The 26,144-nt window shown below is 51.5% G+C and overlaps 8 protein-coding genes across 11 annotated transcripts in view; 6 read left to right on the forward strand and 2 right to left on the reverse strand.

Annotated features, from left to right (window-relative positions):
• LOC108157354 (partitioning defective 3 homolog) overlaps window positions 1-8,514 on the forward strand; it is a 42,360-nt gene extending 33,846 nt beyond the window's left edge. For 2 of the 4 annotated variants that reach the window (XM_033389940.1, XM_017289379.2), the window contains 7 exons: window positions 1,717-3,426; window positions 4,108-4,748; window positions 4,805-5,086; window positions 5,149-5,834; window positions 5,909-6,464; window positions 6,731-6,817; window positions 6,972-8,514. In XM_033389940.1, coding sequence (XP_033245831.1) covers window positions 1,717-3,426; window positions 4,108-4,748; window positions 4,805-5,086; window positions 5,149-5,834; window positions 5,909-6,464; window positions 6,731-6,817; window positions 6,972-7,473 — 4,464 coding nt within the window. In that variant the 3' untranslated portion in view covers window positions 7,474-8,514. The remainder of the gene's footprint in view (window positions 1-1,716; window positions 3,427-4,107; window positions 4,749-4,804; window positions 5,087-5,148; window positions 5,835-5,908; window positions 6,465-6,730; window positions 6,818-6,971) is intronic. The other 2 variants (XM_033389944.1, XM_033389943.1) reach the window with 1 other exon arrangement.
• On the reverse strand, window positions 8,231-10,335 carry LOC108157368 (probable tubulin polyglutamylase TTLL1). The gene is made up of 4 exons (XM_017289413.2): window positions 9,943-10,335; window positions 9,303-9,882; window positions 8,904-9,244; window positions 8,231-8,840 (listed from the first exon to the last, which is right to left on the reverse strand). Exons 1-4 carry the CDS (start codon window positions 10,239-10,241, stop codon window positions 8,537-8,539), a joined length of 1,524 nt encoding a protein of 507 aa, XP_017144902.1. The 5' UTR covers window positions 10,242-10,335; the 3' UTR covers window positions 8,231-8,536.
• A 601-nt stretch (window positions 10,336-10,936) lies between these two features.
• On the forward strand, window positions 10,937-11,862 carry LOC108151839 (glycine-rich cell wall structural protein). The gene has a single exon (XM_017280721.2). The coding sequence runs from the start codon at window positions 10,952-10,954 to the stop codon at window positions 11,786-11,788; it is 837 nt and encodes a 278-aa protein (XP_017136210.2). The 5' UTR covers window positions 10,937-10,951; the 3' UTR covers window positions 11,789-11,862.
• Window positions 11,863-15,533: 3,671 nt separating this feature from the next.
• LOC108165166 (pro-resilin) lies at window positions 15,534-17,038 on the forward strand. Its single transcript, XM_017301240.2, has one exon. It carries the CDS (start codon window positions 15,621-15,623, stop codon window positions 16,851-16,853), a length of 1,233 nt encoding a protein of 410 aa, XP_017156729.1. The 5' UTR covers window positions 15,534-15,620; the 3' UTR covers window positions 16,854-17,038.
• An 824-nt stretch (window positions 17,039-17,862) lies between these two features.
• On the forward strand, window positions 17,863-18,586 carry LOC108152451. The gene is made up of 2 exons (XM_017281814.2): window positions 17,863-18,167; window positions 18,223-18,586. Exons 1-2 carry the CDS (start codon window positions 18,053-18,055, stop codon window positions 18,486-18,488), a joined length of 381 nt encoding a protein of 126 aa, XP_017137303.1. The 5' UTR covers window positions 17,863-18,052; the 3' UTR covers window positions 18,489-18,586.
• A 19-nt stretch (window positions 18,587-18,605) lies between these two features.
• Window positions 18,606-19,453, reverse strand: LOC108150846 (filaggrin). The gene has a single exon (XM_017279188.2). The coding sequence runs from the start codon at window positions 19,279-19,281 to the stop codon at window positions 18,709-18,711; it is 573 nt and encodes a 190-aa protein (XP_017134677.2). The 5' UTR covers window positions 19,282-19,453; the 3' UTR covers window positions 18,606-18,708.
• Window positions 19,454-21,962: 2,509 nt separating this feature from the next.
• On the forward strand, window positions 21,963-23,285 carry LOC108150932 (phospholipase A1 2-like). The gene is made up of 2 exons (XM_017279300.2): window positions 21,963-22,407; window positions 22,481-23,285. The coding sequence occupies exons 1-2, from the start codon at window positions 21,979-21,981 to the stop codon at window positions 23,186-23,188; spliced, it is 1,137 nt and encodes a 378-aa protein (XP_017134789.1). The 5' UTR covers window positions 21,963-21,978; the 3' UTR covers window positions 23,189-23,285.
• A 1,208-nt stretch (window positions 23,286-24,493) lies between these two features.
• LOC108164974 (probable phospholipase A1 magnifin) lies at window positions 24,494-25,917 on the forward strand. Its single transcript, XM_017300989.2, has 2 exons — window positions 24,494-24,952; window positions 25,137-25,917. The coding sequence occupies exons 1-2, from the start codon at window positions 24,515-24,517 to the stop codon at window positions 25,866-25,868; spliced, it is 1,170 nt and encodes a 389-aa protein (XP_017156478.1). The 5' UTR covers window positions 24,494-24,514; the 3' UTR covers window positions 25,869-25,917.
• Window positions 25,918-26,144: the final 227 nt, after the last annotated feature.

The raw sequence follows: 26,144 nt of genomic DNA on the forward strand, positions 1-26,144 counted from the left end.
AATGCTTTTGACTGGTTTCATGGCGTGATGCAATTGTTATACCCGATACTCAAAATGAGTATTGGGGTATATTAGATTTGTGGTAAAAGTGGATGTGTGTAACGTCCAGAAGGAATCGTTTCCGACCCCATAAAGTATATATATTCTTGATCAGCATCAATAGCCGAGTCGATTGAGCCCTGTCTGTCTGTCCGTCTGTCCGTCCGTCCGTCCGTCCGTCCGTCCGTCCCCTTCAGCGCCTTGTGCTCAAAGACTATAAGAGCTAGAGCAACGATGTTTTGGATCCAGACTTCTGTGATATGTCACTGCTACAAAAATATTTCAAAACTTCGCCCCGCCCACTTCCGCCCCCACAAAAGACGAAAATCTGTGGCATCCACATTTTTAAAGATACGATAAAACCAAAAACGCAGAATCGGTGAGGATGACCATATCTTCTACAGTGCAAAATCTGAACCAGATCGAATAATGATTATAGCCAGAATCAAGAAAACAATTTCATTCTTTCTCGCTCTGTCTCTCTCTAACACACAGGTTTCATGGTCGGTTTTGTCAATTGCAAAATATGAGTTCAAGGATCTCAGAACCTATAAGAGCCAGAGCAACCAAATTTGGTATCCACACTCCTGTGATATCGGACCTTGACCGTTTCGTGTCCAAATTTCGCCACACCCCCTTCCGCCCCCGCAAAGGACGAAAATCTGGGGCATCCACAAATCTCAGAGACTATTAAGGCTAGAGTAACCAAATTTGGTATCCGCACTTCTGTTAGATCTCACTATAAAACGTGTATCTTAAAATTTCGCCCCACCCCCTTCCGCCCACACAAAAAACGAAAATCTGTTGCATCCACAATATTGCACATTCGAGAAAACTAAAAACGCAGAATCATAGATAACGACCATATCTATCAGACTGCTGAATCTGGATCAGATCAGATCATTTTTATAGCCAATAGGAACAAATCAATTTGCAGTGGCTACGCAGCGCCCGACGTCACGCTCAGACTGATTTTCTGTCTCTCTCGCACGCACTCTTTGTCGTGTCGTTTAATATTAGCGGCGTCTGCCGGAGGAGAGTTATACTGACTTAGTATCGGGTATAACCGTAGAGTTGCGGTGTCCGCAGCAACTCACAACGTTCCCCCTCGCTTTTGTTTTTGTTTCTGTTCCTGTTTTTCGGCATTCGGCATTTGGCATTTGGTTGTGGAATCCATTGGAATGCCAAAAGCTGCACACACGAACGGGCACCAGATTGCAATTTGGGCCGTGGAGGTTGTCGCGTCTCGAGCGTCGCTTTATTTGGCGTCTAGTCAGGGAGTTCAAGTTGAGCCCACGTGTGCCCGAGAGAGAGAGCGAGAGATGCGGAAGCACAGATGCGAAGAGACTGGAATGAATGAATGAATGAATGAATGAATGAATGAATGAAAGATGGAGCTTGTCTGTCTGTCTGTCTGTCTGGATGTTGGGCAACCGCAACTTGATCTCCGATCTTCATGGGATGTGGTGGGTGCTTACAACACCTGACGCGAACCGAACCGAAGCGAACCGAAGCGAAGCACCTCTGGCCTGACACCCGACTGGGGGCCATGGATAATATATAGATATAGTGGAATTCCTTCATTCCTATTGCACATCGTATAATTTTGTTCTAGGTTTTCCTTGAAAATTGCAAAATTTCTAATTGAAAATGTCGTTTTTTTTTTTGTTTTTGCAGCCGGACTCGTGGGTGACGGTGACGCATCTACAGACACAGTCGGGCATCCTCGATCCCGACGACTGTGTGCGGGATGTGGCCGACGATCGGGAACAGATCCTCGCACACTTTGAGGATCCCGGACCGGATCCGGGCGTGGCGCAGGGCGGCGGCGACGGAGCCTCCGGCAGCTCCTCGGTGGGCACCGGGTCGCCGGACATCTTCCGCGACCCCACGAACACGGAGGCCCCCACCCGGGACCTGTCCACGCCGCACATCGAGGTGACGAGCACCACCTCGGGCCCGATGGCCGGCCTGGGCGTGGGCCTGATGGTGCGCCGCAGCAGCGACCCCAATCTGCTGGCCTCGCTCAAGGCGGAGGGCAGCAACAAGCGTTGGTCGGCGGCGGCGCCACACTACGCCGGCGGCGATTCGCCCGAGCGTCTGCTGATCGACAAGGCCGGCGGCCAGCTGTCGCCCCAATGGGAGGAGGAGGATGACGTCGCCAGCCAGCAGCAGCTCAAGGAACAGCTGCTGCTCCAACAGCAGCAGCAGCAGCAGCCCCCAGCTGCCGCCCATCAGCCATTCGCCCGCTCGGGGCGCCTGTCCATGCAGTTCCTGGGCGACGGCAACGGCTACAAGTGGATGGAGGCGGCCGAGAAGCTGCAGCATCAGAACCAGAACCCGAACCCGAGCCAGAACCCGGGCCAGAATCAGAACCACCATTCGGGACACCGGGAAGCACATTCCGGACAGTCGTCGCTGCCGAACAGCGCCTACTCGAGCAAGTCCCTGCCGCGGGAGAGCAAGCGGAAGGAGCCGCTGGGGCAGGCGTACGAGTCGATCCGCGAGAAGGACGGCGAGATGCTGCTGATCATCAACGAGTACGGCAGTCCGCTGGGCCTCACGGCCATGCCGGACAAGGAGCACGGCGGCGGACTCCTTGTCCAGCACGTGGAGCCCGGCAGTCGGGCCGAGCGCGGGCGGCTGCGGCGCGAGGACCGCATCCTCGAGATCAACGGCATCAAGCTGATCGGCCTCAGCGAGTCGCAGGTCCAGGAGCACCTCCGACGGGCCCTCGAGTGCTCCGAGCTGCGGGTGCGCGTCCTGCGCGGCGACCAGCAGCAGCGCCAGCAGCGGCGCGACTCCAAGGTGGCCGAAATGGTCGAGGTGGCCACCGTCTCGCCCACGCGAAAGCCGCACGCCGCCCCCGTGGGCACCTCCCTGCAGGTGGCCAACACCCGGAAGCTGGGCCGCAAGATCGAGATCCTGCTCAAGAAGGGCCCCAACGGCCTGGGCTTCTCGGTGACGACGCGCGACAATCCCGCCGGCGGCCACTGCCCCATCTACATCAAGAACATACTGCCCCGCGGCGCGGCCATCGAGGACGGACGCCTCAAGCCCGGCGATCGGCTGCTCGAGGTCGACGGCACTCCCATGACGGGCAAAACCCAAACCGATGTGGTGGCCATCCTCCGGGGCATGCAGGCGGGCGCCACAGTCCGCATAGTCGTCTCCCGTCAGCAGGAGCTGGCCGAGCAGACCGATCAGGCGGCAGCAGCAGCGGCAGCACAGGCAGAAAAAGCCGCTTCCGCAGCCGCTCCTGCTGCGGCTTCCATCCAGGTGCAGAAATCGAGCAGCGCCCGTTCGCTCTTCCAGCAGCAGCAGCAGCAGCTCCTTAACGAATCTCAGCATTTCATCGATGCGGGCAGCGAGTCGGCAGCCTCAAATGTAAGTTGCAAGAAGGTGGGGGCAGGGGAAGGGCTGGGAACAGCCACTCAGGACACGTCTGAGAGGATTCGATGCGAATGTTCAAGTATTTCCAGGGGATGGATGCCTTAAAGCCTTAAAGCAGGCTCCATGGCCCATCTGAAGAGGGAATCTGAGGTTTTCTGTTCAGTGGGCGGAAGGACATATTTTCCAGGATAGAAACCATATTGTAGGGTCTTCGTGCTTTATGCAATCCGTGCTTACATGCCAATTGATACATTGCAGCCAGGGTTGCAATGGTTATTCAGCACTCGATATGGGCTCTAATCGGACTCGTTATTTCTATTCAGCGACTCGCTGACTCTTGCCTCACAAGGGAACCGGCGAGAATAGGATGAAAGAGTGCCATTGGGCGCCAAAGAAGGGATGGCAATCCACGAGATGGAATTACTCCAGCCAGTGATGGATAGAGTACTCTGTAGGCTCATTCGTTCAATGCAGGGGAATGTCTTTTGGGGTCTTATGGCTGTTCCTTGCAGACCAGACCCCTTGCTTACTCTTTCCGCAGTCAACGGCCTTTCTGTGGCTCTCAAACTGTCGCTCAGCATCGAACCATTTAGGGGTTCTTTGGAATCTAGAACCAGAGGCTTTAGGCCAGGATTTGTAGACTCATTGCTCATTCTTCTGCTTGTGCACCCACAGGATAGCCTGCCGCCGAGCAGCAACAGCTGGAATACCCGCGAGGAGCTGACGCTGCACATACCAGTGCACGACACGGAGAAGGCCGGACTGGGGGTGAGCGTCAAGGGAAAGACCTGCTCGAACCTGAATGCCTCCAGCTCGAGTGGCAGTGGCGGTGGCAGCGGCAGCGGCCAGATGAAGCACGACGGCGATCTGGGGATATTCGTGAAGAGCGTTATCCATGGCGGAGCCGCCTCCCGGGACGGACGACTGCGGATGAACGACCAGCTGCTGAGCGTGAACGGGGTGTCGCTGCGCGGCCAGAACAATGCCGAGGCCATGGAGACACTGCGTCGGGCGATGGTCAATACGCCGGGCAAGCATCCGGGCACCATAACGCTCCTCGTGGGCCGCAAGATCCAGCGCTCGGCCAGCTCCAGCGACATCCTGGACCAGGGTCTGAATCAGAGTCACAATCACAGCCATAGCAACGGCAGCGGCAGCGGCAGCGGCAGCAGCAACAGCAACAGCGGCCACAACAACAGCAGCTCTAATGCGAGCGACAATTCGGGGGCCACCGTCATTTACTTGAGTCCCGAGAAGCGGGAACAGCGCGGCGGCGGCAACGAAAGAGGAGCCGGCGGCAGCAGCGAGATGAACAGGTGAGTGGAGTGGAGCGAAGGAGGAGAGCCTGGAACTAAACCTCCCCTTTTTTTAGATGGAGCAACCCCGTTTTGGATCGTCTAACCGGTGGCATTTGCTCCACAAACACACAGGCCCAGCAGCAGCTCTCGCAGCAACATCCGCAGCAGCAACAGCATCAGCAGCCGCAGCAGCCACGTCGCCTGCCCCCAACCCCGATCTGCAGCAGTGCGGCACTCCGCAACGAGAGCTACTACATGGCCACCAACGACAACTGGTCGCCGGCGCAGCTCCATCTGCTGACGGGCCATGGAAATACGGCGCTGCTGATCGAGGACGATGCCGAGCCAATGTCCCCGTAAGGCTAGCCCTTAAGATCCTTGAGGGAACTCCTTTTTTACATATTTTCGTGCATTGCAGGGTCCTGCCGGCGCGTCCCCACGATGGGCAGCACTGCAACCCGAGCAGCGCCAACCCATCGTCGCAGACGAAGGCAGTGGCAGCGGGAGTGCCAGCGGGAGTGGCCGTCACTGTGCCGGGCACACCGTCGAGCAGCAGCACCTTCGACGCCACCTACTCGTCGCAGCTCAGCCTGGAGACGAACTCGGGCGTGGAGCACTTCTCGCGCGATGCTCTGGGCCGGCGCAGCATCTCGGAGAAGCACCATGCGGCGCTGGATGCCCGCGAGACGGGCACCTACCAGCGCAACAAGAAGCTGCGCGAGGAGCGCGAGCGCGAGCGCCGCATCCAGCTGACCAAATCGGCCGTCTTTGGGGGCTCCGTCGAGTCGCTGACGACCCGGATCGCCAACGCCAATGCCCAGCTGGCGGGCTACAGGCACGCCAAGACCGCGTCCAGCATCGAGCAGCGCGAGTCGATGCAGCAGCAGCTGGCGGCCGCCGAGGCCGAGGCCCGCGACCAGCTGGGGGACCTGGGCCCCTCGCTGGGCATGAAGAAGTCCTCGTCGCTGGAGTCGCTCCAGACCATGGTCCAGGAGCTGCAGATGTCCGACGAGCCGCGTGGCCATCAGGCTCTGCGTGCCCCGCGCGGCCGCGGCAGGGAGGACAGCCTCAGGGCGGCGGTTGTCAGCGAACCGGATGCGAATAGTGAGTGCCTATCGGAGGATTATCGCGCCGTGTGGTGGCATCTTAACGTGATTTGTTTTGCACTCCAATTTTAGAGCCCCGCAAGACGTGGCTGCTGGAGGATGGGGACCACGAGGGCGGCTTTGCCTCGCAGCGGAACGGACCCTTCCAGAGCTCCCTGAACGACGGCAAGCACGGCAGCAAGTCGTCGCGAGCCAAGAAGCCGAGCATTCTGCGGGGCATCGGACACATGTTCCGCTTCGGCAAGAACCGCAAGGACGGGGTGGTGCCAGTGGACACCTACAGTGCTGTGGCCATCTCTCCGCCCTCATCGGTGGTATCATCATCGCCACAGCTGCAGCAGCAACAGCAGCAGCAGCAGCAGCTGCAACAGCAACAGCAACAGATACCCGCCGCTGCGCTGGCAGCTTTGGAGAGGAATGGAAAGCCGCCAGCATACCAGCCACCGCCGCCACTGCCAGCACCGAATGGTGTGGGTGCGGGCGGGGCCGGCGGTGTAACGGCAGCGAATGGCGGCATCCATCAGAACGATATATTCAATCATCGGTATCAGCATTATGCCAACTATGAGGATCTGCATCAGCATCAGCAGCAGCAGCAGCAGCAACAGCAGCAGCATCAACAGATTAGGTGAGAGACGAGGCCCAGCATTGCAGCAATGAAGGAGGGGCACCCTGTTATATGTTAATCCCCCCCACCCCCTACGATACGCTCCCCTTGAAAGCATGACTAACTTTATTAACCAAAAATCGTTTCATTTGTTACTCTTGTCTTGTATCTGTCTCTTTCTTTGGCTCTGTCTCTGTCTATGCCGTGGTATATGTATCGCACTCACACACCCACACACACCCAACACATAATTTAACATTTACCAACACTGGTTGTTGTGGCCGCAGCACATCAGTCGAGAGGCTATCGGAGTCGACGCTCGAATGCATGCGTCAGCAGGTGATACGACAACGCATCAAGGTGGAGGCGGAAAGGTAACACACACACACACACGCACACACATACAGTATGGATCATGATCATGAAACGCACTGTACACCCCCATACTAACTAAATGGTTCTGGGCTTTAGATTGTTCTTTTATCATTCTATCCATTCTGACCGCTTTGTTTCTGCTCTCCGCCGCAGTCGCCGCCATCAGCATTACCATTCGCAGCGCAGCGCCCGTTCGCAGGACATCAGCATGCACTCGACCAGCTCCTCGTCGCACCACCAGCATCCGCAGGCCCAGACGCAGGGCCACACGAACGGCGGCATCCGTCCCATGAGCAGCTACTACGAGTACGAGACCGTGCAACAGCAGCGTATGGGCAGCATCAAGCACAGCCACCACAGCAGCCACAATGGGGCGGCAGCAGGCACCACGGGGGCCTCGGGCTCCTCGGCGTCGCCCATCAATGTGCCCCACTGGAAGGCGGCCGCCCTCAACGGCTACTCCCCGGCCAGCCTGAACAGCAGCTCCCGCAGCCGCGGACCTTTTGTCACCCAAGTGACCATTCGAGAGCAGAGCGGCATGCCGTCCCAGCTGCAGCAGCAGCAGCAGCCTACCTACCAGACCGTGCAGAAGATGGGGCCACAGTCACAGTACGGCAGCAGTGCTGGCTCCCAGCCGCACGCCTCGAAGGTGTGACTATAGGTGCTGGCGCATGCGCGCGCCACACGGGATGTGCTCGTGGAGGATAATCAGCAGCAGCAGCAGCAACAGCAGCAGCTGGGGCTAAGCGAGGTCAGCGAAGTAGAGATCTTCTACTACGCCACCGAATGCTGAGACACTTCCTTCCTGGACACCCACCGGGCCTCTCTCCTCCGCATGGGAGGGACGCTGTGTGTGACGCTGGGCAGCCGGCAAAAACCAGAGATTTTTTTTTACCCAATGGATTGGATGGCACTGGAGATGGATGGAGTTTTTCGAAAAAATGTCCACATTTTGTACACAAGACACACCCCCATACAAACGTACACGCATACATACATACAACTTGTATTTAGATTAAATTTAAGTCCATTTATTCCCAATGCATACGTACATATATGTACTCGATATGAAATGAAAAGTATTCCCCTATTTAAAGAAGAACCTTATGTTGTATTCACTCTTTTAATATCTAAGTCAAACGAACGCCTTTGTACATAATTAGGTTTATGCAGAAGCCAACAAAAAACCCACAAAACATGCGAGTTGCACTTTGGACTCCCACGACGAAGTACCATTTCTCCATTTATTTTCATTCGTTTTTGTTGTATATAGAACTTTTGTTTGTTTTGTTAGCTTTAAAGCGGACGCCATTTTGTGTGCAAAAGGTTAGGATTTGCAACAGCGAAAAAGTAAAACTTAAAGCACCCACACACACACACACACAAACACACATATAGTACTATATTGTATACCATAAATAATTTTTTTTATTTTTTTTTTTTTTTGTCTATATAAGATCGAAATTGTGCAGCCGACCTTTCGGGTCTTCCCGGGGTCTCTAAAAGACAGGCAGCTTCATTTAGTTATACGTAATAATTATATGCAATTATGGTACATAGAACGTAAGCGTAAGCAAATAGTGTAGCGAGTAGTACATACATATATACCCTAGAAGTTTATTCTGTGTACTTTGTAAGTAATTTGTAAATTACGGCACCGAATTGCGAATTAAAAGCTAACGATTTCCATAAACAATCATTACACATATATCGTATATTCACCGGTGGATGATCCTAGTCTTGACGATGGGTGGCGCCTGTGCCGTAGCCCGTTGCAGCTTGCTGCTTTTTATGGGTCCCTCCTCCTCCTCATCGTCGGTCTGCTCTGCAGCAGCTTCGGCCACCGGAGGGGCTACTGGGGTGCGCTTCTTCTTGGGCGAATTGATTCTGCGCTTCTTTAGGGAATGCCCATGAGGGGCTACCGCTGGCAGGGGTGCTGGCGCATCCTTCTTCCTTACGACGGGCTTCAGCACAGTGAAATTGGTGAGTAGACTGGGATCGGGCGACTTGTCCCAGTGATCGCTTAACGGAGGGAATCGGAGGAATATTAGTTGGAGGGAAATGGATTCGGGAATCATTGCTCACTCGGGAAGGCCACCGGGTGGCACAATCACGTCCAGGACATTGTCTATTAGGCGAGACTTGAGCATGCGATCGTTTGGAGTGGTCGCGTGCATCGATGGCGAGGTGTTGATCTCGATCAGCCAGGGCTTCAGGTTTTTGTCGATGATGATGTCATACCCATAGACCTCGAAGCAGTGCCGATCGTTGGACATCACTGGGGCCACTGCGTCCAGGGAATGGCGTATCGTCTCGGAGATGCGACGCCAGAGAATTTGTGAGACGCCTCCGCCTCGCAGGCTATCCAGGTAGAGCCAAAGATTCTGGACAGGCCACTTGCCGCCATGAATCGAATTGTACTCTTGCTGAGGGTGAGAGAAAGAAACTCAATTGGTGACCCCGAACTCCCGAAATCCGACTTACGTTCGTCTTCTGAATGCTAACATTGGTCAGATGCATGAAAACGTTGTTGATGTCCGTGTGGTCATACTTTTCCGTACAAAAGCGACAGAACCCCTCGTTGTAGAGGTAGGCTTTTAGGGGATTAAACGTGGTCACCAGCACGAACAGGCGCAGATCGAACTTCTTGCCGCCGATGAGCAGGGGATTGTCTATGTACTTGGAGATGACACTGGTGTTGCGGCTCAGCAATGGGTAGAAGGTGCGCGCCTCGTAGGCGTACTTCTTCAGCTTGGAGAGCTTGTTGATCAGAAAAATTCCGTTGCCCTGCGACTTGCTGCAGGGCTTGACGATCCACGTGCTGGCCGGATTCTTGTGGAATTCTTCCACGAACAGGTTGTAGTCGGTGGGCAGGATAAAGGTCATCGGTACGATATCCAGGTGCATGTAGCGCGTGCCCCCTATGCCCAGCTTCATGGTGTGCGCGAAGGTCTGGGCCAAGGGATCGCCCTTGCGCTCCAGATCCTTGCGATAGCGCTTGATGTTCTTGATCAGCAGATCCTTTCGCGACAGCTCCATCGAGTTGGGGAAGTGGTTAATGATTCTGTGGAGAGAACATCCCTGCGGTCAGATCGATGCTGATCGGCGCTGACGGATCGCTTACTGATCTGATCGCATGCGATAGGGCTGATCGATGCCAAAGATGTAGCGACAGGTTTGGGTGCAGGCCCAGTAGAAGTTCCATTCCCCGTTGACCGACGGCACCTGGTGCCAGCCACGTTTCTCAAAGTTGCAGATCACAGCCGACTTCTCACCGTCCGTGCTATAGAGCACACATTTCTTCGGCTGCGGTTCCGCCAATCGCCTGCTGACACGTGGCGAAGGCCTAACCAAGTGGGGCTCCCCGATCTGATCATCGCACTTGCTCCTGAGGTTCTTCAGCGGGCTGCCATGCCTCTTCATAGCAATGGGAAGACACTTTAAAAATACTAAGAATTTTGAAACAGTCGATTCCAATTTTGATTTGAGTTGCTTTTGTGACTTTTTACTTCTGGCGTGCCTGATCTGATCTGATCTCTATCCTATAACGTCATCTGGTCATAGCTACCCAACAGAATGAACGATCATTATGATCCTCTGCTTCCTTAATAACAGATCCGCTGTTGCATTCTGTGGATCTTTGATTCTCACGTCTCACGACAATCGCAGGACCTTTTCTCCTAGAAACGATCATCTACTACTTCTATGTATTTTAGCAATAAGGCAGGTGCTCGATCCCATCCTATTGCACAATCGCTGATCGCTGATCGCCGATCGTCGATCGTCGACTTCCTCTGTCGGTCATGTGTCGAAAACGAAAGTGTTAATTCCCTGGAAGATGCAATATTTACACACAATATTCTCATTCTGCGGGTGATCGCATTTCGGGGTTTTTTCAACCGATCTTCGGTCGGTTCTAGGTAGATAGACCCAACGAAACCTCGAGCGAACAACCGCATCTGGGCAAATTGACTTTGACATAAATATTTGTGATATAGTCGCCTGCCCCGGCCTCTGCCTCGGCCTGGGCTGACTTGGCCCTCATTGAGTAATTTCACACGTTGGTTCGGAGCCCAAGTCCGCACAGAACAATCGCTGACCATTGTCGAGTGCCGTGGGCCAGCGGACTATAAATGCCCACTGCCGGTCACCAGAGTTCAACAGTCAGCGAGTTGGAGGCGTCGTGGTCAAAGCAATTTGTGGATAGCCGCTCAGAAATCAGAGATCGCATCAGCATCGTCAGCATGAAGTTCTACGGAAGCAGCAGCAGCAGCCTCGTGCTCATCTGGGCCTTGATGGGCACACTCCTGGCCCCCGGAGAGGCAACCTTTGGCAAGCTGAATCTGCTGCTGGGCGGCGCCAATGCTGGTGTCGGTTCTGGCTACGGATCCGGCTATGGCTACGGCTCGGGATACGGCTCTGGATATGGCTCTGGCTATGGATATGGCTCGGGCGCGGGCTATGGCTCTGGATATGGTTCCGGCTATGGGTATGGTGGCGAGAACGTGGTCAAGGTGATCAAGGTGTCGGTCGTGCCAGGCGGTGGCTACTCAGGAGGCTACGGATCCGGCTACGGCGGAGGCTACGGATCCGGCTACGGCGGCGGCTACGGATCCGGCTACGGTGGAGGCTATAGCAGCGGGTTTGTTGGCGCAGCTCCGGCCATCTCCACATCGGCTGTGGTTACCCCTGTGGTCACCTCAGTGTCCACACCCGTGGCCAGCCCCATCCTGACTGGCGGAGCTGGCTATGTGGGCGGCTTTGGTGGTGGACTGGGCGGCTTCAGTGGCGGTCTGGGCGGCTACGGTGGGGGTCTGGGCGGCTACGGCGGTGGTCTGGGGGGTGGCTTGGGCGGCAGTTCCCTGCCCGCCTCTTATGGCTTTGGCGGAGGCTATGGGGCTGGCGGTGGCTTCGGCTTGGGCTTTGGCGCCCCCCCACCACCCCTCGGCCTGGCATCGGGCCTGTGCTAGACGGATAACGAACGAATTACAGTTAACTTCCCCTTTTTTTGTCGATATTTCAAATAAAAAGTCTTTAATTAAAATCTAATAAATAAAATGTTACAATAGATTGAAATCATTTGGTTTTATTCGGAATTTATTCCAGAATCTACAAATAATTCTGAGCAGAAAGCGGTAAATACTGAATATACTGGAAATACTAGAATACTAGAATTGAGCGCCCAAAAGCGTGCTACATCGTGGCTCGATGGAGGTTTTGGACGATCTCTCGTTGGCTGTTGGGCAATGTGTAATCTTTGACTGTTGCAATTCAAGGCTTGACAATTACAAAATACAATTTCGCACCTAATTGCAGACATCACGCCTCTAGAATGGTGACCTTCGGGTGGGCTTTCTGAATGAAACCGAGAGTTGAGTGCTTGGGCTGACACTCCCGCCTACTGTTTACGCATTCAGTTAGCCGACACCGACACCGACACCGACTCCAACTCTCGCAGTGCTCCTCTCTCCGGCGGAGCACTAAACCGAACAATACGGTTAATGGTAATCAAGTGCCAAAAGCCAAAAGCAAAGCCAAAGTCAAAGTCACAAAAGCCAAGCCCAAAAACGTTTGGCCAAGAATGCTGTACGCGCTTTGGGTGCAAATTGATTTTGCTGGACCAGCTCCAGCTCCAGCTCCAGACCCCATCGATGCCCAACACGGGCACAGCCGCAGACTGAAATGCGAAACCAAAAAAAAACAAACAAACAAAAGCCAGGAGGGAAAACCGACTTTGGGCCGACGCTTTTAATACCCTTGCAGATCGATCGTCGGTTGTATAATTTATAAAGATCTATAATTCAAAAATACAAGCGGAGTTTAGAACTTATTTGGTGGTGGCACGTTGGTCCTCCACAAAAAATAGATGATATTATGCGAAAAGCGGACTATGTAAAACTTCTGCAAGCCCATCTTCTGAATTTTCTGGGGAAATGTGCTTATCCCGAATATAAATAACTTTTCAACAAGACAGGGATCTCTCAAAGAGCCGACCTTAAGCCGATTGGAAACCTATGGTCAATCGTGAAACGACGGCTTGGGCAGGACGAATCTGGGAACCTGTAGATGCGGAATGGAATCGTATTCCAAAAGATATTTTTGGTAATTTGATAGAGAGCATTCCAAAACATTTAAAAACAGTAATATCTAATAAGGGTCTATGCCCAAACTGTTCTTTAATTTGTATAAAAAGTGCAAAAGTGAGTTCTTTTGGTTTTTTATTTTTCATTCTTTGAAAAATTCCTATTCGTTCTTGTAATTATAGTTTATTTGTTAAGAATAAAAGTATTTATATGGGGAAAAAGTTTTGTTTGTTTGGCTTTATTCGTTTGGCTGTTGTGGGCGGCGAAAGTCCGTGAGAGTCCCCACTCTATAAGATTAAAATAATATTGGGACTTATGTAAATCTTAAATAAATACATGAAACACTTTGAGCTCTCGAAGATGCTTTTTTAAACCAAAATACCCCTTTGCTAGGGTATACACGCATACATACCATACACGAGCATTGAGAAAATTTCACAAAATTTGTAAATGGGAATGTGTAAATTGGCTATGATTTAATATTTGCCATGTTTAGTCCATAAGCGATGGAGCAGAGGCAGAGAACGAGCTGGGCAGGGTACAGTACATCTCAGAACAGAGCATTTCAATGAGCCTCTAAAGATCTTGCTTTAGGGGGACTCCATGAATCCAGGCGTGACTGAACTTCTCGCGAGCTAGTCACAGAACAAATCACGATATCTCCCATACTCAAATTGTATGCCCCACAAAATGTTCCACGCATGTTCCCCTTAAAGGGAATTTTATTATGCCTCCCTCCACAGAACCACAGAACATAGTCTGTGTAGTAAAACCTGTTGCCAAATTATGGAAATACACTAGCACAACATTTCGCCAAGTCAGGAAAAGCTTTCGTGTTCTTTTTTTTTTGACCTAATTAGCATAACAGTCTAGATCAATATAAATACAAAGAAGCAGCCAGCATAGCGTGACTGACATTTACATATAGAAGATGCTTGTAATATTTGGTCTTAAATGGAAAGAACTACACACTCGAGACGTGGCCAGCGTGGACAAGTTTCAGCCGAGGCAGCACTCCGAGAAGATGAAGCTGGGCTCGGACCAGATCGGATCGGATCGGATCTGTTCGGCTAGGGGTTGGGCGGCCAGGTTGTCGTTGGATCCCCTCCCCCGCCCCTTTGACTACGTGTAGCCATGCACAAGATTTCGGTGACTGAACTAGTGACAAAGACAATACAATGGCCACGCACATGGTCCCGTGTGCACTGGGAGAAACCCAAGATGACGGGCACAGAGCTATCATAAAGTTTTGAGAAAAGGTTGGATTTGATGCTTGATTGATGTTAGAACAAGAGCTTTGATGGATTTTTTGGGTATCATGTGAAGTGCACATTTCTCTTTTATATATGAAGAAAAAAGATTTGGGTCGTCGTCGTAGTCATCCCGATTTTTAACTCATTTTGGCGCGATCGGCCGAAGCGGGGGAAATGAGCGAGTGATTGAGCGAGAATAAGAGAGAATGAGCGAGTGAATAGGCGAGTGGATGAGCGAGTGAATAGGCGAGTGGATGAGCGAGTGAATGAACGAGTGAGTGAGCGAGCGAATGAGCGAGTGAATGAGCGGGTGATTGAGCGAGTGAATGAGCGAGAGTGAGCGAGAATTAGCGAGAATAAGCGAATGATTGAGCGAGTGATTGAACGGGTGAATGAGCGAGTGAGCGGACGAGCAAAGCGAGTGAGCAGGGGTTGGCGCACGAGCAAGTGTTCGCAGGTAGCTTGCCGCATAGTATTTCAATATATAAATAAATAATAATTTTAATATAAATAAACAGAATAATTAGTAAAATTAGGACAAGAGTCGCACCAAAATGCCACTCTATAAAAAAATAAATCCATGTGTTAAATAATACATATATACATACATAATATTTCATATTTCGGCATATATGTAAATATAAATTTATCCCTCAAATGACAGGTTTATTAATCGGTAACCTCTGGAACTCTCACATTTATTTTCTTGAATTTTTGCCTTGATTTTTTTTAATGCTTTTTTTTTCTTTTTTGGCCTGTAATGGGTATCTTTTATTTAAAAAACCCTCTGCGCTCAGTGTATTTTTTTGTTTGGGGAATTACCTGCGCTTCTTGCGAATCCATACCGGCACCCAAAAGTTAGCTGCCTTTTTTTTGTCCACGTTGAGATTGTTTGCCTAGAGATGCGAGAAAATATCTCACTTGATGGTTAAGTAGTTGAGGTGACAGACAGGCAGATAGATGGGCCGTGGGACGGGTAGTACAGCCAGACAGTTGCTCCGATGGATGGCTATGCCGGTGCCGGTGGCTATGGCGGATATGTGAGATGAGATGTGCTGCCCCGCCCATGTTTTTTTTTTGGTCTCTGCTTGGATGGGCTTATAAGTAACTATTTATGAATTAGGCAAACAGCTTGGGGAAGCTCCGAACTGTCGCTCGCTGGATCAAGCGCAGCTCAGCCCTGCTTGTGGCATAGATTAGAACTATACAAACACTCGCACATCCACGTCCACAGATACAGATACAGATACAGACACAAGCAGATACAGATACAGGTGAAGATACAGGTACCCATTGATAGCCGAGGGAGTGTGTTAGGGAACGAGATGAAAGATCGAACGCTGTCGCTGCCTATAAATTAGTGCGTCTCCACGATTTGGGACATCAGTTGAGTTTTGCTTAAGGAACCAGTAGCACCGAACCGTACCCATCACCCAACCCAATCCAATCCAATCCCAGTCCGCACCATGAAGCTGTTCGTTAGCATAGCACTCGCCCTTCTGGCCATTGCCGCTCCCGCCCAGGGCCTGCTGGGTGCCAAGCTGGCTCTTCTCAAGGCCATTGGCGGCGGCCTCGGAGGCGGCATCGGTGGCGGCAGCTCTGGCGGCGGCGGAGGATACAGCAGCGGCGGAGGCTACGGCAGCGGCGGATATTCCGGCGGCGGGTACAACCAGGGCTACTACAGCCAGCCCAGCCGTCCCGTCTACAACTCTGGATACGGCAGCGGCTCGAGCTCCTCCAGCAGCTATGGCAATGGAGGCGGCTACGGAGGCGGCTATGGAGGTGGCTATGGCGGCGGCTATGGCGGCGAGCAGGTGGTGAAGGTCATCAAGGTGGTGGAGCAGCAGCAGCCCTCGTACTCCTACGGCAGTCCCTCGGGCTACAGCGGCTATGGCGGCTACAACCAGGGCTACTCCAGCGCCAGCTCCAGTGCTAGTGCCTCCAGCTCGGCCCAGGCTGTGCCTGCTGTGACCTACTCCGCTCCAGCTCCCTCGGTGACCTACTCCGCTCCAGCTCCGGCTGTGACCTACTCCGCTCCAGCTCCGGCTGTGACCTACTCCGCTCCAGCTCCCTCGGTGACCTACTCCGCTCCCGCTCCCTCGGTGACTTACTCCGCTCCAGCTCCCGCTGTGACCTATTCGGCTCCTCGGGCTCCTGCTGTGACCTACTCGGCTCCTGCTGTGACCTACTCGGCTCCTGCCCCCGCTCCAGTCACCTACTCGGTGCCCGCTCCTCAGCCCGTGGTCCGCACCTACTCCGCCCCGGCTCCCGTTGCCATCTCGCGCCCCATCAGCTACGCTCCAGCTCCGATCAGCTATGCTCCAGCTCCGGCTCCCATTCGCTACGCTCCAGCCCCGGCTCCCATCAGCTATGCCGCCGCTCGGCCCCAGATTGTGAAGACCATCAAGCTGATTGTGGACGAGGATCAGTCTGGACGTGTGCCAGCCCCAGTGTACGGAGCCCCAGCACCAGTGGCCAGCAGCTACTCGAGTGCATCCTCTTCCGCGTCAAGCTCGAGCGGCGGCGGCTGGAACGGTGACTACAACGACGGAGGCTACAACGGAGGCTACAATGGAGGCTCCAATGGAGGCTACAACGGAGGCTACAACGGAGGCTACAACGGCGGCTACAACGGCGGCTACAACGGCGGCGGAAGCTGGAAGAGCGGCGGCATCTTGGAGAAGCTCGTCGGCTGCTAAGCGCCTCACTGGCCCCACAAAAGAGTACTCAACCCAACCTTACCTAACCTTACTCAACTGTGTATTTTTTTCCTAGTTCTAAATCGAATAATTATTATTTTTTTGTTGTATGTATAATTCCGAATCGATCGCTGTGTACATAAAATAAATCTGCATAAACATGTGTGTGTTTTCCCCCCTCCGAAGTCCAGACTATTCTAATTCCCGGTCATTATACCTATATTGGGTCTCGTAACACTCTCAAATTGCTTCGACCTTACGCGACTGGGCTTATGCAATCGCCAGAATTTCAATCGCCTTCGTTTGTCTTCTTCTAATTTTGGTTTGGGGGTTTTTTTTTCGTGGTTTTGTATCTTTGTGTTTTCTCGTGTCGTCCCAGAGTTCATTGTGTTATTGATTCTATCCGAAATTAGCACCCGGTCGCTAACTCTGCACGAATCTATGGCAATTCCGATTCCGAATCCCATTCCGGCTACGGCTCCGGCTCAGAAGCTGGCAATGAAAGCAAGGCCATCCATCGATCGAGGAGACCATCGATTGGCCTCTAGATTGGTGTTTTCATTGGCTGCTTATTGGATTTCCCCGTGACATGAGTAACATTCTTTCGATCTTCTTTAAATGCTGATTGATTGGTTGGGTAATTTTAGAAAATTATTTGATTCTTAGATCACTGGGATATCCACGAAATTAATTTGCTTTTTGTACGTTTCGATTATGTCATTTTTGACAAGTGTTCGTGCCGCTTTTAATAATTTCTTCCATGCAATCCATGTGTCTATGCATCCATGTATTCTAGAAATTAAGAGTAATTTCTATTCAGATCAGATCGCCAAAATCAGAGATCATTGAATTGTGAAAGAGTCACTGGGTTTTCTACAGATCTATCGGTTGTACAGTTCAGGTAACTGATGCTCAAAAGCGGGCAAACGAATGAAGAAAGATCGCTCCAGAAGTGTTCAAGAGATCCTTGAGCTGCAGAGACCTGCACGAAGATTTGGAAGACAAGCTGGCAAACTGATCTTAATCGTCATGTTGGCATGCAATTTGTGTGCCAAGTTCAGCAAGAAAACAAAGTGTCAACGCCACCGAAAAGATCGAACCCCGATGGGCTTTCAGCCAAGACCAAGAACTTCCGTCCCGAGGTGGCTATAAAAAGTGCTGTCTGCGGCCAATAGACCAAGTCCCAGGCCCACAGCAAAATGCCAGTGATTTTATTCAATTTGCCCATTCTGGCGATGGTGGTGGCAGTCGTCGTTACACTGACAGCGGGCCATGCCGTGGAACAGGAGCTGCCATCGACACTCGACGGCCACGGTGCGTATGAGCAATGCAGCCACTGGTTGCCTTCTGTAGTGAAGTATTTTCTCAGGCTATGGACCGGCTATACACATAAGCTCCGGAGTCCTGCAGCTGACCGCCGATACGGAGGCACAGACTCTTCTGCTTGTGCCCAGCAGTGTTTACTCCCAGCCGTGGCCCCACTTCTACGTGGATGGTCTGTCCTCACACCTGCCGCACTCTGCGCTGCCCCAGCCCCAGCCCCATCTCCCAGCTCATGAGCCCCGAATCGTGATCAGCGACAATGTGGACTTTTCCCAGCTCAAACATCCACTCGTGAAGGCCCATGGACGCTAGACGCAAGACCCACAAATCCACTGGTGTTCACATCATAGAGCTTCTCAGCTTCTCCAGTTACCCAAAAACGACGAATATATATAGGTATTCTTTTAAACTTAGATTTATTTCAAATATCGCTTCACAAAATAGCACAAAAAAAAGAGGAGGAATGGAGTAAAACTTGCTAACGAGGATATCATTGAGCGTTTTGCTAAATTTTGGATTGACTATCACAGCATTAGTAGTGATGATCCAGACTATGGGGATCCAGACTCAGTTGGTGCTCCAGGTCCAGATGCTCCAGCTGCTCCAGCTGCTGGTGCTGGTGCTCGTGCTGGAGCTGGTGCTCGTGCTCCTGCTCGTGCTCCACTTGCTGCTCGAGGGCCTGGTGCTGGAGCTGGTGCAGCTCGTGCTCGTCGCGATCCTTGAACTCGTACAGGCTGCTGTAGCTGAAGGCTCCCTTGCCATGGTCGATGCCCGGCACCGGCTTGTGGTCCTCCTCGTAGTGGGAGTGCAGCTCACTGGCCTCCGCATACTCCTCCCCAGCATCGCTGCTGCCGTAGTCCGCCGGGAAGCTCTCCTCGCCGAGGTGATCGCCAAGGGCGCCCAGCTGGTCGTGCTCCGAGCTGGAGAACTCATGGGAGAAGTCCAGCTTGGACAGAGCCTCGCCTCCGGTGAGGCCGCCGGCGTAGTTGCCCAGCAGGCCAGCCGAGGGGACGCCCGAGGCGTAGTCCTCGCCAATGGGCGAGCACTGGGCGCCGGCCAAGAGATGGCCCAGCAAGAGCATCAGCTTCAGGCGGTACGTGAACATATTGTCTTTGATTGAGGATGGATTCCAGAAATCTGAATCTGAATCTCTGATAGTGGGGCTTAACCGACGCGGCGAAATGTTTCGAATCAACTAATTTCTTTTGGCAAACTCTGTTTCATTTTATATGCTTCGGGCCTTGCCTTGCCACACACACACATGTGTACGTGCTGCATTTTCCTGCATTCTCCAACCACAACAACAGCAAAAGCAACAACAACAGGCGCTGCAACATCAGCAGCTTCGCTTTGCTTTGCTTTTGTTTGGCTTGGCTTGAGTTGCTCCGTTTGGGCCATGCCATCCAAAATGTTGCAACGGACATCTGCCTGCCTGGTGCCTGGTGCCTGCCTGCTGCCTGCCCCCTGGCGCTCGGCCCGTTCGGCTGGAGCTGATAATTTGCTGCACTTACTCCGCATTACGTGGACGCTGACGCCGATGTCGATGCCGATGCCGACGTAGCCATTGAATAGCCTGTTGCTGCAATGGTGCGTATACGTAATATTTTCGCATTTGCCTTTTTCGGCCATTAGTCTGAGGCTGTTCTCGGTGTAAACTTGTTGCGCAATCCACAATCACCCATCCCCCCTCCCTGCTACCCTTCTATGTCCGCTATGCCTCTCTCTCTCTATCTATGGCGGATCTCAGGTGCCGATGCGGAAGCTCCCAAATTTTGGCACAAGTCCGTCAATTGGCCAACTAATTGAGTTTATCAACAATAGAATGGCAGGCTCAGCCGCAGCCACCAAACGCACACATTTTGACTTGTTGTCTCTGTCTTGGGGTCTCGGCCCAAACAATGCACTAAGAGATCTTCATTGTGCAAAGCCCCCCCCCACAAATTGCACTTGCCAGCTGGCACATCATGAGCGAGACCAAACAAATGAAGTTCAAATATGATTGGGGGAGTTGTACCCGCAGTTTGAATAGCCAGTTATCTATGCCATGCGGAATGTGTATAACATCTTGTCATCTGCTGAGAAATGTTACCCCTATATACCTGTACTTTACTGATTCAAAAATTAATGATCCTGAGGATGCCGTTCTGTTTGGGCCTCGTGCTCATCCTGGAAACAGGCACGACCATCAAGAAGCCCTCAGGAGACATCGGAAGAGGTTTCTTTTCTGCTTTATAGCCGTACTACCGTGTAAGTCTTTCGCTGAGAGATATGACAGTTCGGGAAAGCAATTACAATACCAGATACAATTAGCAGTTTAAGCCCGTGCCCTACAGCATTTTTTGTATATCTGCAACGTGTTTAGCTTCTTAGGTATTTCTATTTGTTTTTGCACTTTTATTTCCTAAGCTAAACAAAAAATAACTTGCTGGATAGCTTTGTTCTTAAGGCTCTTTATCTAAATATAGGTAATTTCTTTATAAATAATGTACATTTTTTCGGCACTTAACCTGGTGTGCGTCACAGAGGCTCCCCAAAAAGATTTGGAGCAGTCGGAATTGATTTCGATTTCACGAGTCTATTGACTGCAATTAAAAGCCAAAAGCCTCGAGCCAACAGAGCGAACGAGTACGACTAGGCCCGATCGCTGACACACTCACCCAATCCACTAACCCAAACAGTAACCCATAACGGACACGAACGAATATCTGGCAAGATTGCAATAGGTAAAAAGCGAAGCAAAATAGCCAACGTTACATGCACAATAAGTATAACATCTGGCTGATTGTAGTTGCCGTCAATACTCGAACAATACTCGTGAAATGTGCGAATAATTTTCCGAAATAAAGACAATCAAAATCCACACGACGTTTGGGTGCTCTGACTTGAAATATAGTTCAAAAATACATTGCAGGAATACCTTTCTGCAATATAGTATAGGTCTTAACATTACGATTGAGAAAGACACTCAGAAATCATATCAGATCATTTTGGTGTATGGTATGGATAGATTAGAAAGTAAAGATACCATTTAGTGCTCCAATGATCTAACTTTCAAATGGAATAAATTTGCGAAACTTTTTAGCTGCGATAAATTATCGATAACGTACCGTGCACATGAACAATCATTTAGGGAAGATTAAGCCGTGAATCGGCCGATCAAATGCCCAGCTCCCGGCACTCTCACTCTCACTCACACTCCTTTGGCTGTTGGCTCGCGTGACGGCACACGGCGGCAACAAAAGCAACATTAACATCCACGGCGGCATCGTTGGGAGCAGCAACAGCAACAGCAATTCCAGCTGGAGTGTGGGGCAGTGGGGCTCAAAAATTACAAATGTAATAGCCGCCGCAGATTGTGGTGCAGTGTGGTTGTACACCCACAATGGTGGGCCGAGTGGGGGAGTGGTAGCCGCAGTCGTAGTCGGTAATTGGGAGTCGGAGCAAAGCAGTTATTAGTTAGCTCGCATTTTGGCAGTAGCTGCATTTCCTAACGCAAAATATTTTACGAAAATTATGCGATTGCCAATGCCCTGCCCCTCTCCGCCAGGTGATCCTCCGCCGCCTGGTTGGGCAAGCGAATCGGGGCCCGCTTCTGGCAGCGTGGGCACGTGTACCGCTCACGCTCTCCGTATCGCTACTGGCACACGAAACTGGAGCGGCTGGTGCCATTCATCGTGAAAGAATCCAGAACGTGGATATCTTTGAGGGCCATGAATATTAGATTTATTTCCGTAAATATTTTCTTAATTGGCCCTCATTTGCATAAAAGGGTGGCCTCGGGCCGTGGTCTCCTCACACAACCATGACATCTTTTATTCCGGTGCTGCTTCTTCTGGCTGTGGGTCTGGTCGTTGCTCCGTCCAGCGGTGATTCCAGGGAAAATCGTTCTCTGAAAGAGCTGGCAAAAAAGCTGCATAAACTGTTCAACAAGATCAAGCTGGGCTTACCCTTCTCAGCGCTCGGTTATATATGCAGCCAGCTCATTGACCAGGGCGCTGTTCTGCCATTGGATACACCGGACATGGCGCGCATGAGTTTCCTTCTGCGCACTGACGACTGCCAGAATGTCAGCATTCCGCTTACTGAGGCCGAGAGGCTGTGGGAGGCGCAGGGCTTCTACCAGGATCGGCCCACAGTCATCTACATTACGGGCTGGCTGACGAACATAAAAAGGTCGAACAGCGGGCCTGTTGCCAAGGCCTATAACTGCCGCAACGATACCAATTTCGTGGTAAGTAACTTTCATACCTTTACAACATGTAAACATGCGGACTAGCTACACCTAATTTGCATTTCTTTGCCAGGTGCTGGATGCAGACAACTTCATTGACACCCTCTACTCGTGGTCGGCCCTTAACACGGAGGTCATCGGGGCGTATTTGGCCGAGGCCCTGCTGAAGCTGGACAGATCCTATGTGAGCCGGAAAGTGCACTTGGTGGGACACAGCCTGGGGGCGCAGATTGCGGGATCGGCAGGCCGCAACTTCAAAAAGTTGTCTGGAGGAGCGACTCTGGCGCGGGTAACGGGCCTGGACCCGGCCAACCCCTGTTTCTACAAAGGCAAGGATCCGGAGGGCGTACGGAGAGGCGATGCAGCGTTCGTCGACATCATACACACGAATCCCGGAGTTCTGGGCACACCGAAGGTCGTGGGCGACGCTGATTTCTTTGTCCATGGAGATTCTCCATTTCAGACCGGCTGCGGGAAGTTGACGGTCACAAAAGTCCCATGCTCGCACGAACGTGCCGTCGAATACTGGACTGAGACGGTGTATCGCACGAATAGAAATAGCTTCCTTGGCAAGCGCTGCGTTCGGGATACGGATCTCTCGGATGGACGCAATTGTAGGGATACCCGGACAGTCATGGGACACGATGCCAGTGACCGTGAGCATGGGCTCTTCTATGTGGATGCTAACAATGCAGAGCCGTTCGGCACAAATGCAAACCCGGAGGCCTACACCTCAAGCAATAGCCAGTGCGGAGCCTGTGAGGCCTTCCAGTGGCGTTAGGCATCAAGTCAAACTGATTATATCCGGCACTCAAAGAGTATAGGGGTATGTTATGCGTTTCCGACCCAATAAATTATATATACTAGTTATGTATATATATAGCCGCGTCCATATAACCCTGTTCGTTAGTCCGTCTTAATGAGCACCTAAATCTCAGAGACTATACGACAAAGAGCAACCTGTGATATCTCCTCAGCCCCTACCTAATAAATCAAGTGAATTACCACATACTAGATTGCAGAATTTCGATAAGACCGGATCACTATTATAGCCAGACTGAAAAAACAGAATAGAAGAAAACTTCTAGAATGGTTTTGAGCATTTCTCAGTGTATACGATGTAGGTTTTTTCTCATTGTAGTTGCATTACTTTTAACGACCGTAGAGGGTTTTATTGTCGCAGGTGACAACGAAGGCAGCTGTAAACCAGTGCACAGTGGTTCGTTTTCCGAAAACTCGTTGCAAAGTTCGAATTATTCGAAGAATTACACTTCAATTAAGTATTAGGTATGCGTACATACGTTTAATCGTTGCTCAAAGCTAAGATTTCTGTTTCTGAAGCGTGTTGAACAGATCTTCGTTTTGGAGAAAAATTTGTATGCGTCTACCTACAAACATATATCACTCATATTCCTTGCTTTTTTACCCGTCTGTCGGTCTGTCCTAGTCCTGTTTGACGACGAGTACTCATTCTCATACTCTCTTCTCCCTCACACACACTGTTCCTCGTTCAGTGTTCACCCCATGGCGGATGCGAGCGAGTTGTAACGGCTGGCATTGGTGTGGGAAGTGAGAGAGAGGCTACCACGACCTGTAAGATTCTAACCAAATAGGTTATTAATTGGAAAGAGGATAGACGAAGTGCAAGAATTAACATTAGAACATAACTCACGGTCGTAGGTACTCTTTTCTCTCTTCTTTTACTTACAAAATAATTATTTAAAATATTTTCTCAATATTAGAAGGAGTATATTAGACGAAGCTATACGGATTTTTATTGCTTAATGATTTCTATATAATTTTTTTAATGATTTAATTGCGTCCCTTTTGGGAGGCGTAGCTTAAAAGATGAAAATATTTTTTAAATTTTTTATCGTGTTTTCAGAAAACCTGCCACTGTGCGCCGCAGATTGCGGCTGTACCGCTCCGCTCTCAGTATCGCTGGCAGCCCTGCAGGGACACGAATCTAATAACTACAGAGAATCCATAAAGTGGATATCTTTAGGAGCCCTCAATATTAGATTAATATTAATTGCGCAAATTTTTGCTGGATTGGCCCACATTTGCATAAAAGGGTGGCCAAGGGCTGAGGTCTCCTCACACAACCATGACACCTTTCACTCCGGTGCTGCTTCTTCTGGCTCTGGGCCTGGCTGGTTCCAGTGAAAGTGAGACCCAGAAAGGACTGGACTTGGGAGCGCGGCTGGAACAGCTGCAGGATACGCTGCAGCAAGTGTTCGTTGGGCTTCCGCTGGGCATCACCTTCTCCCAGCTCAACAAGCTATGCAGCACAATCGTTGACCTAGGCCTTGTCCAGACAAAGATTATACCGGACATGTCGCGCATGAGTTTCCTTCTGCGCACTGACGACTGCCAGAATGTCAGCATTCCGCTTACTGAGGCCGAGAAGCTGTGGGAGGCGCCGGGCTTCTACCAGGATCGTCCCACAGTCATCTTCATTACGGGCTGGCGGACGAGCATTGCCGATTCGAACAGTGGACCAGCTGCCAAGGCCTATAACTGCCGCAACGACACCAATTTTGTGGTAAATTGACACTGACTATATCCAAGTTCGTCCTAGATGACTGTACCTTTTGTTCCTGATAGTTCTTCCCCTCCCAAATGTTAACTACACTGTTTCAAAGTACTCCTCCACAGTACAATATCCGATAGAGTCACAGCTAAGTAATTACTGATATCTAAAATGGACACTTGCCTTTCTTCACCAGTTGCTGGATGCAGCCGACTTCATCGACACCCTCTACTCCTGGTCGGCCCTGAACACGGAGGCCATCGGGGCGTATGTGGCGGAGGCCTTGCTGAAGCTGGACAGATCCTATGTGATCCAGAAAGTGCACTTGGTGGGACACAGCCTGGGGGCGCAGATTGCAGGATCGGCAGGCCGGAACTTCAAAAAGTTGTCAGAGGGAGCGACTCTGGCGCGAGTGACGGGCCTGGACCCGGCCAATCCTTGTTTCTACGATGGCAACGATCTGGGGGGCGTACGGAGCGGCGATGCAACGTTCGTCGACATCATACACACGAATACCGGAGTTCTGGGCACACCGAAGGTCGTGGGCGACGCTGACTTCTATGTCGAGGGACTGTTTGCGTTCAAGAGCGGCTGCGGGGCGTCGGTCAGCTGCTCGCACGACCGTGCCGTCAAGTACTATTCCGAGACGGTGTACCGCACCAACACAAATAACTTCCTTGGCAAGCGCTGCGATCGGTACGCGGATCTCTGGGATGGACGCAATTGTAAGGATACCCGGACTGTCATGGGCTACGGCGCCAGTGCCCATGATCAGGGGCTCTTCTATGTGGATGCTAACGACGAAGAGCCGTTCGGCACAAATGCAAACCCCGATGCCTACACCGCAAGCAATAGCCAGTGCGGAGCCTGCGAGGACTCTAGTGGGGCTACGGATGGAGGGTGGACAGTCTCCTCCCCTAACCAATAAGCCTGCAATTTATATCTTCGATCCATTGAATAAATGTATTCGATTTGTACTTTTGTCGACTGGTCAAGGACTAGGACTAGGGGAAATTCCCCAGTGAATTCATATCCATACCTGTGCATCATCCAAGCTCTTATGGGGGAGACCTCCTACCTCGTGACTCGCGTTGGGAATCGCAGAGAAGCCAGAATTAATTTTTTGGTGACGTATTTTTGGGCTTTGGTGCTTTGGAGGGGGGCTGGCTACCAGCGTCCAGGGCGTACCCACCGATAATTATCA

Source organism: Drosophila miranda, chromosome XL, assembly GCF_003369915.1.
Source record: "Drosophila miranda strain MSH22 chromosome XL, D.miranda_PacBio2.1, whole genome shotgun sequence".
Lineage (NCBI taxonomy): Eukaryota > Metazoa > Arthropoda > Insecta > Diptera > Drosophilidae > Drosophila > Drosophila miranda.

Coding starts and splice junctions, on each gene's coding strand:
- LOC108165166 (XM_017301240.2), top strand. CDS start 15,621: ATGAAGCTGTTCGTTAGCATAGCACTCGCCCTTCTGGCCATTGCCGCT.
- LOC108151839 (XM_017280721.2), top strand. CDS start 10,952: ATGCCCACTGCCGGTCACCAGAGTTCAACAGTCAGCGAGTTGGAGGCG.
- LOC108157368 (XM_017289413.2), bottom strand. CDS start 10,241: ATGAAGAGGCATGGCAGCCCGCTGAAGAACCTCAGGAGCAAGTGCGAT. Junction 9,245..9,302: donor TTAGCATTCAGAAGACGAAC/GTAAGTCGGATT, acceptor TCTCACCCTCAG/CAAGAGTACAATTCGATTCA. Junction 8,841..8,903: donor CCACCCGGTGGCCTTCCCGA/GTGAGCAATGAT, acceptor CCCTCCGTTAAG/CGATCACTGGGACAAGTCGC.
- LOC108152451 (XM_017281814.2), top strand. CDS start 18,053: ATGCCAGTGATTTTATTCAATTTGCCCATTCTGGCGATGGTGGTGGCA. Junction 18,168..18,222: donor ATCGACACTCGACGGCCACG/GTGCGTATGAGC, acceptor GTATTTTCTCAG/GCTATGGACCGGCTATACAC.
- LOC108150846 (XM_017279188.2), bottom strand. CDS start 19,281: ATGTTCACGTACCGCCTGAAGCTGATGCTCTTGCTGGGCCATCTCTTG.
- LOC108150932 (XM_017279300.2), top strand. CDS start 21,979: ATGACATCTTTTATTCCGGTGCTGCTTCTTCTGGCTGTGGGTCTGGTC. Junction 22,408..22,480: donor GCAACGATACCAATTTCGTG/GTAAGTAACTTT, acceptor TTTCTTTGCCAG/GTGCTGGATGCAGACAACTT.
- LOC108164974 (XM_017300989.2), top strand. CDS start 24,515: ATGACACCTTTCACTCCGGTGCTGCTTCTTCTGGCTCTGGGCCTGGCT. Junction 24,953..25,136: donor GCAACGACACCAATTTTGTG/GTAAATTGACAC, acceptor TTTCTTCACCAG/TTGCTGGATGCAGCCGACTT.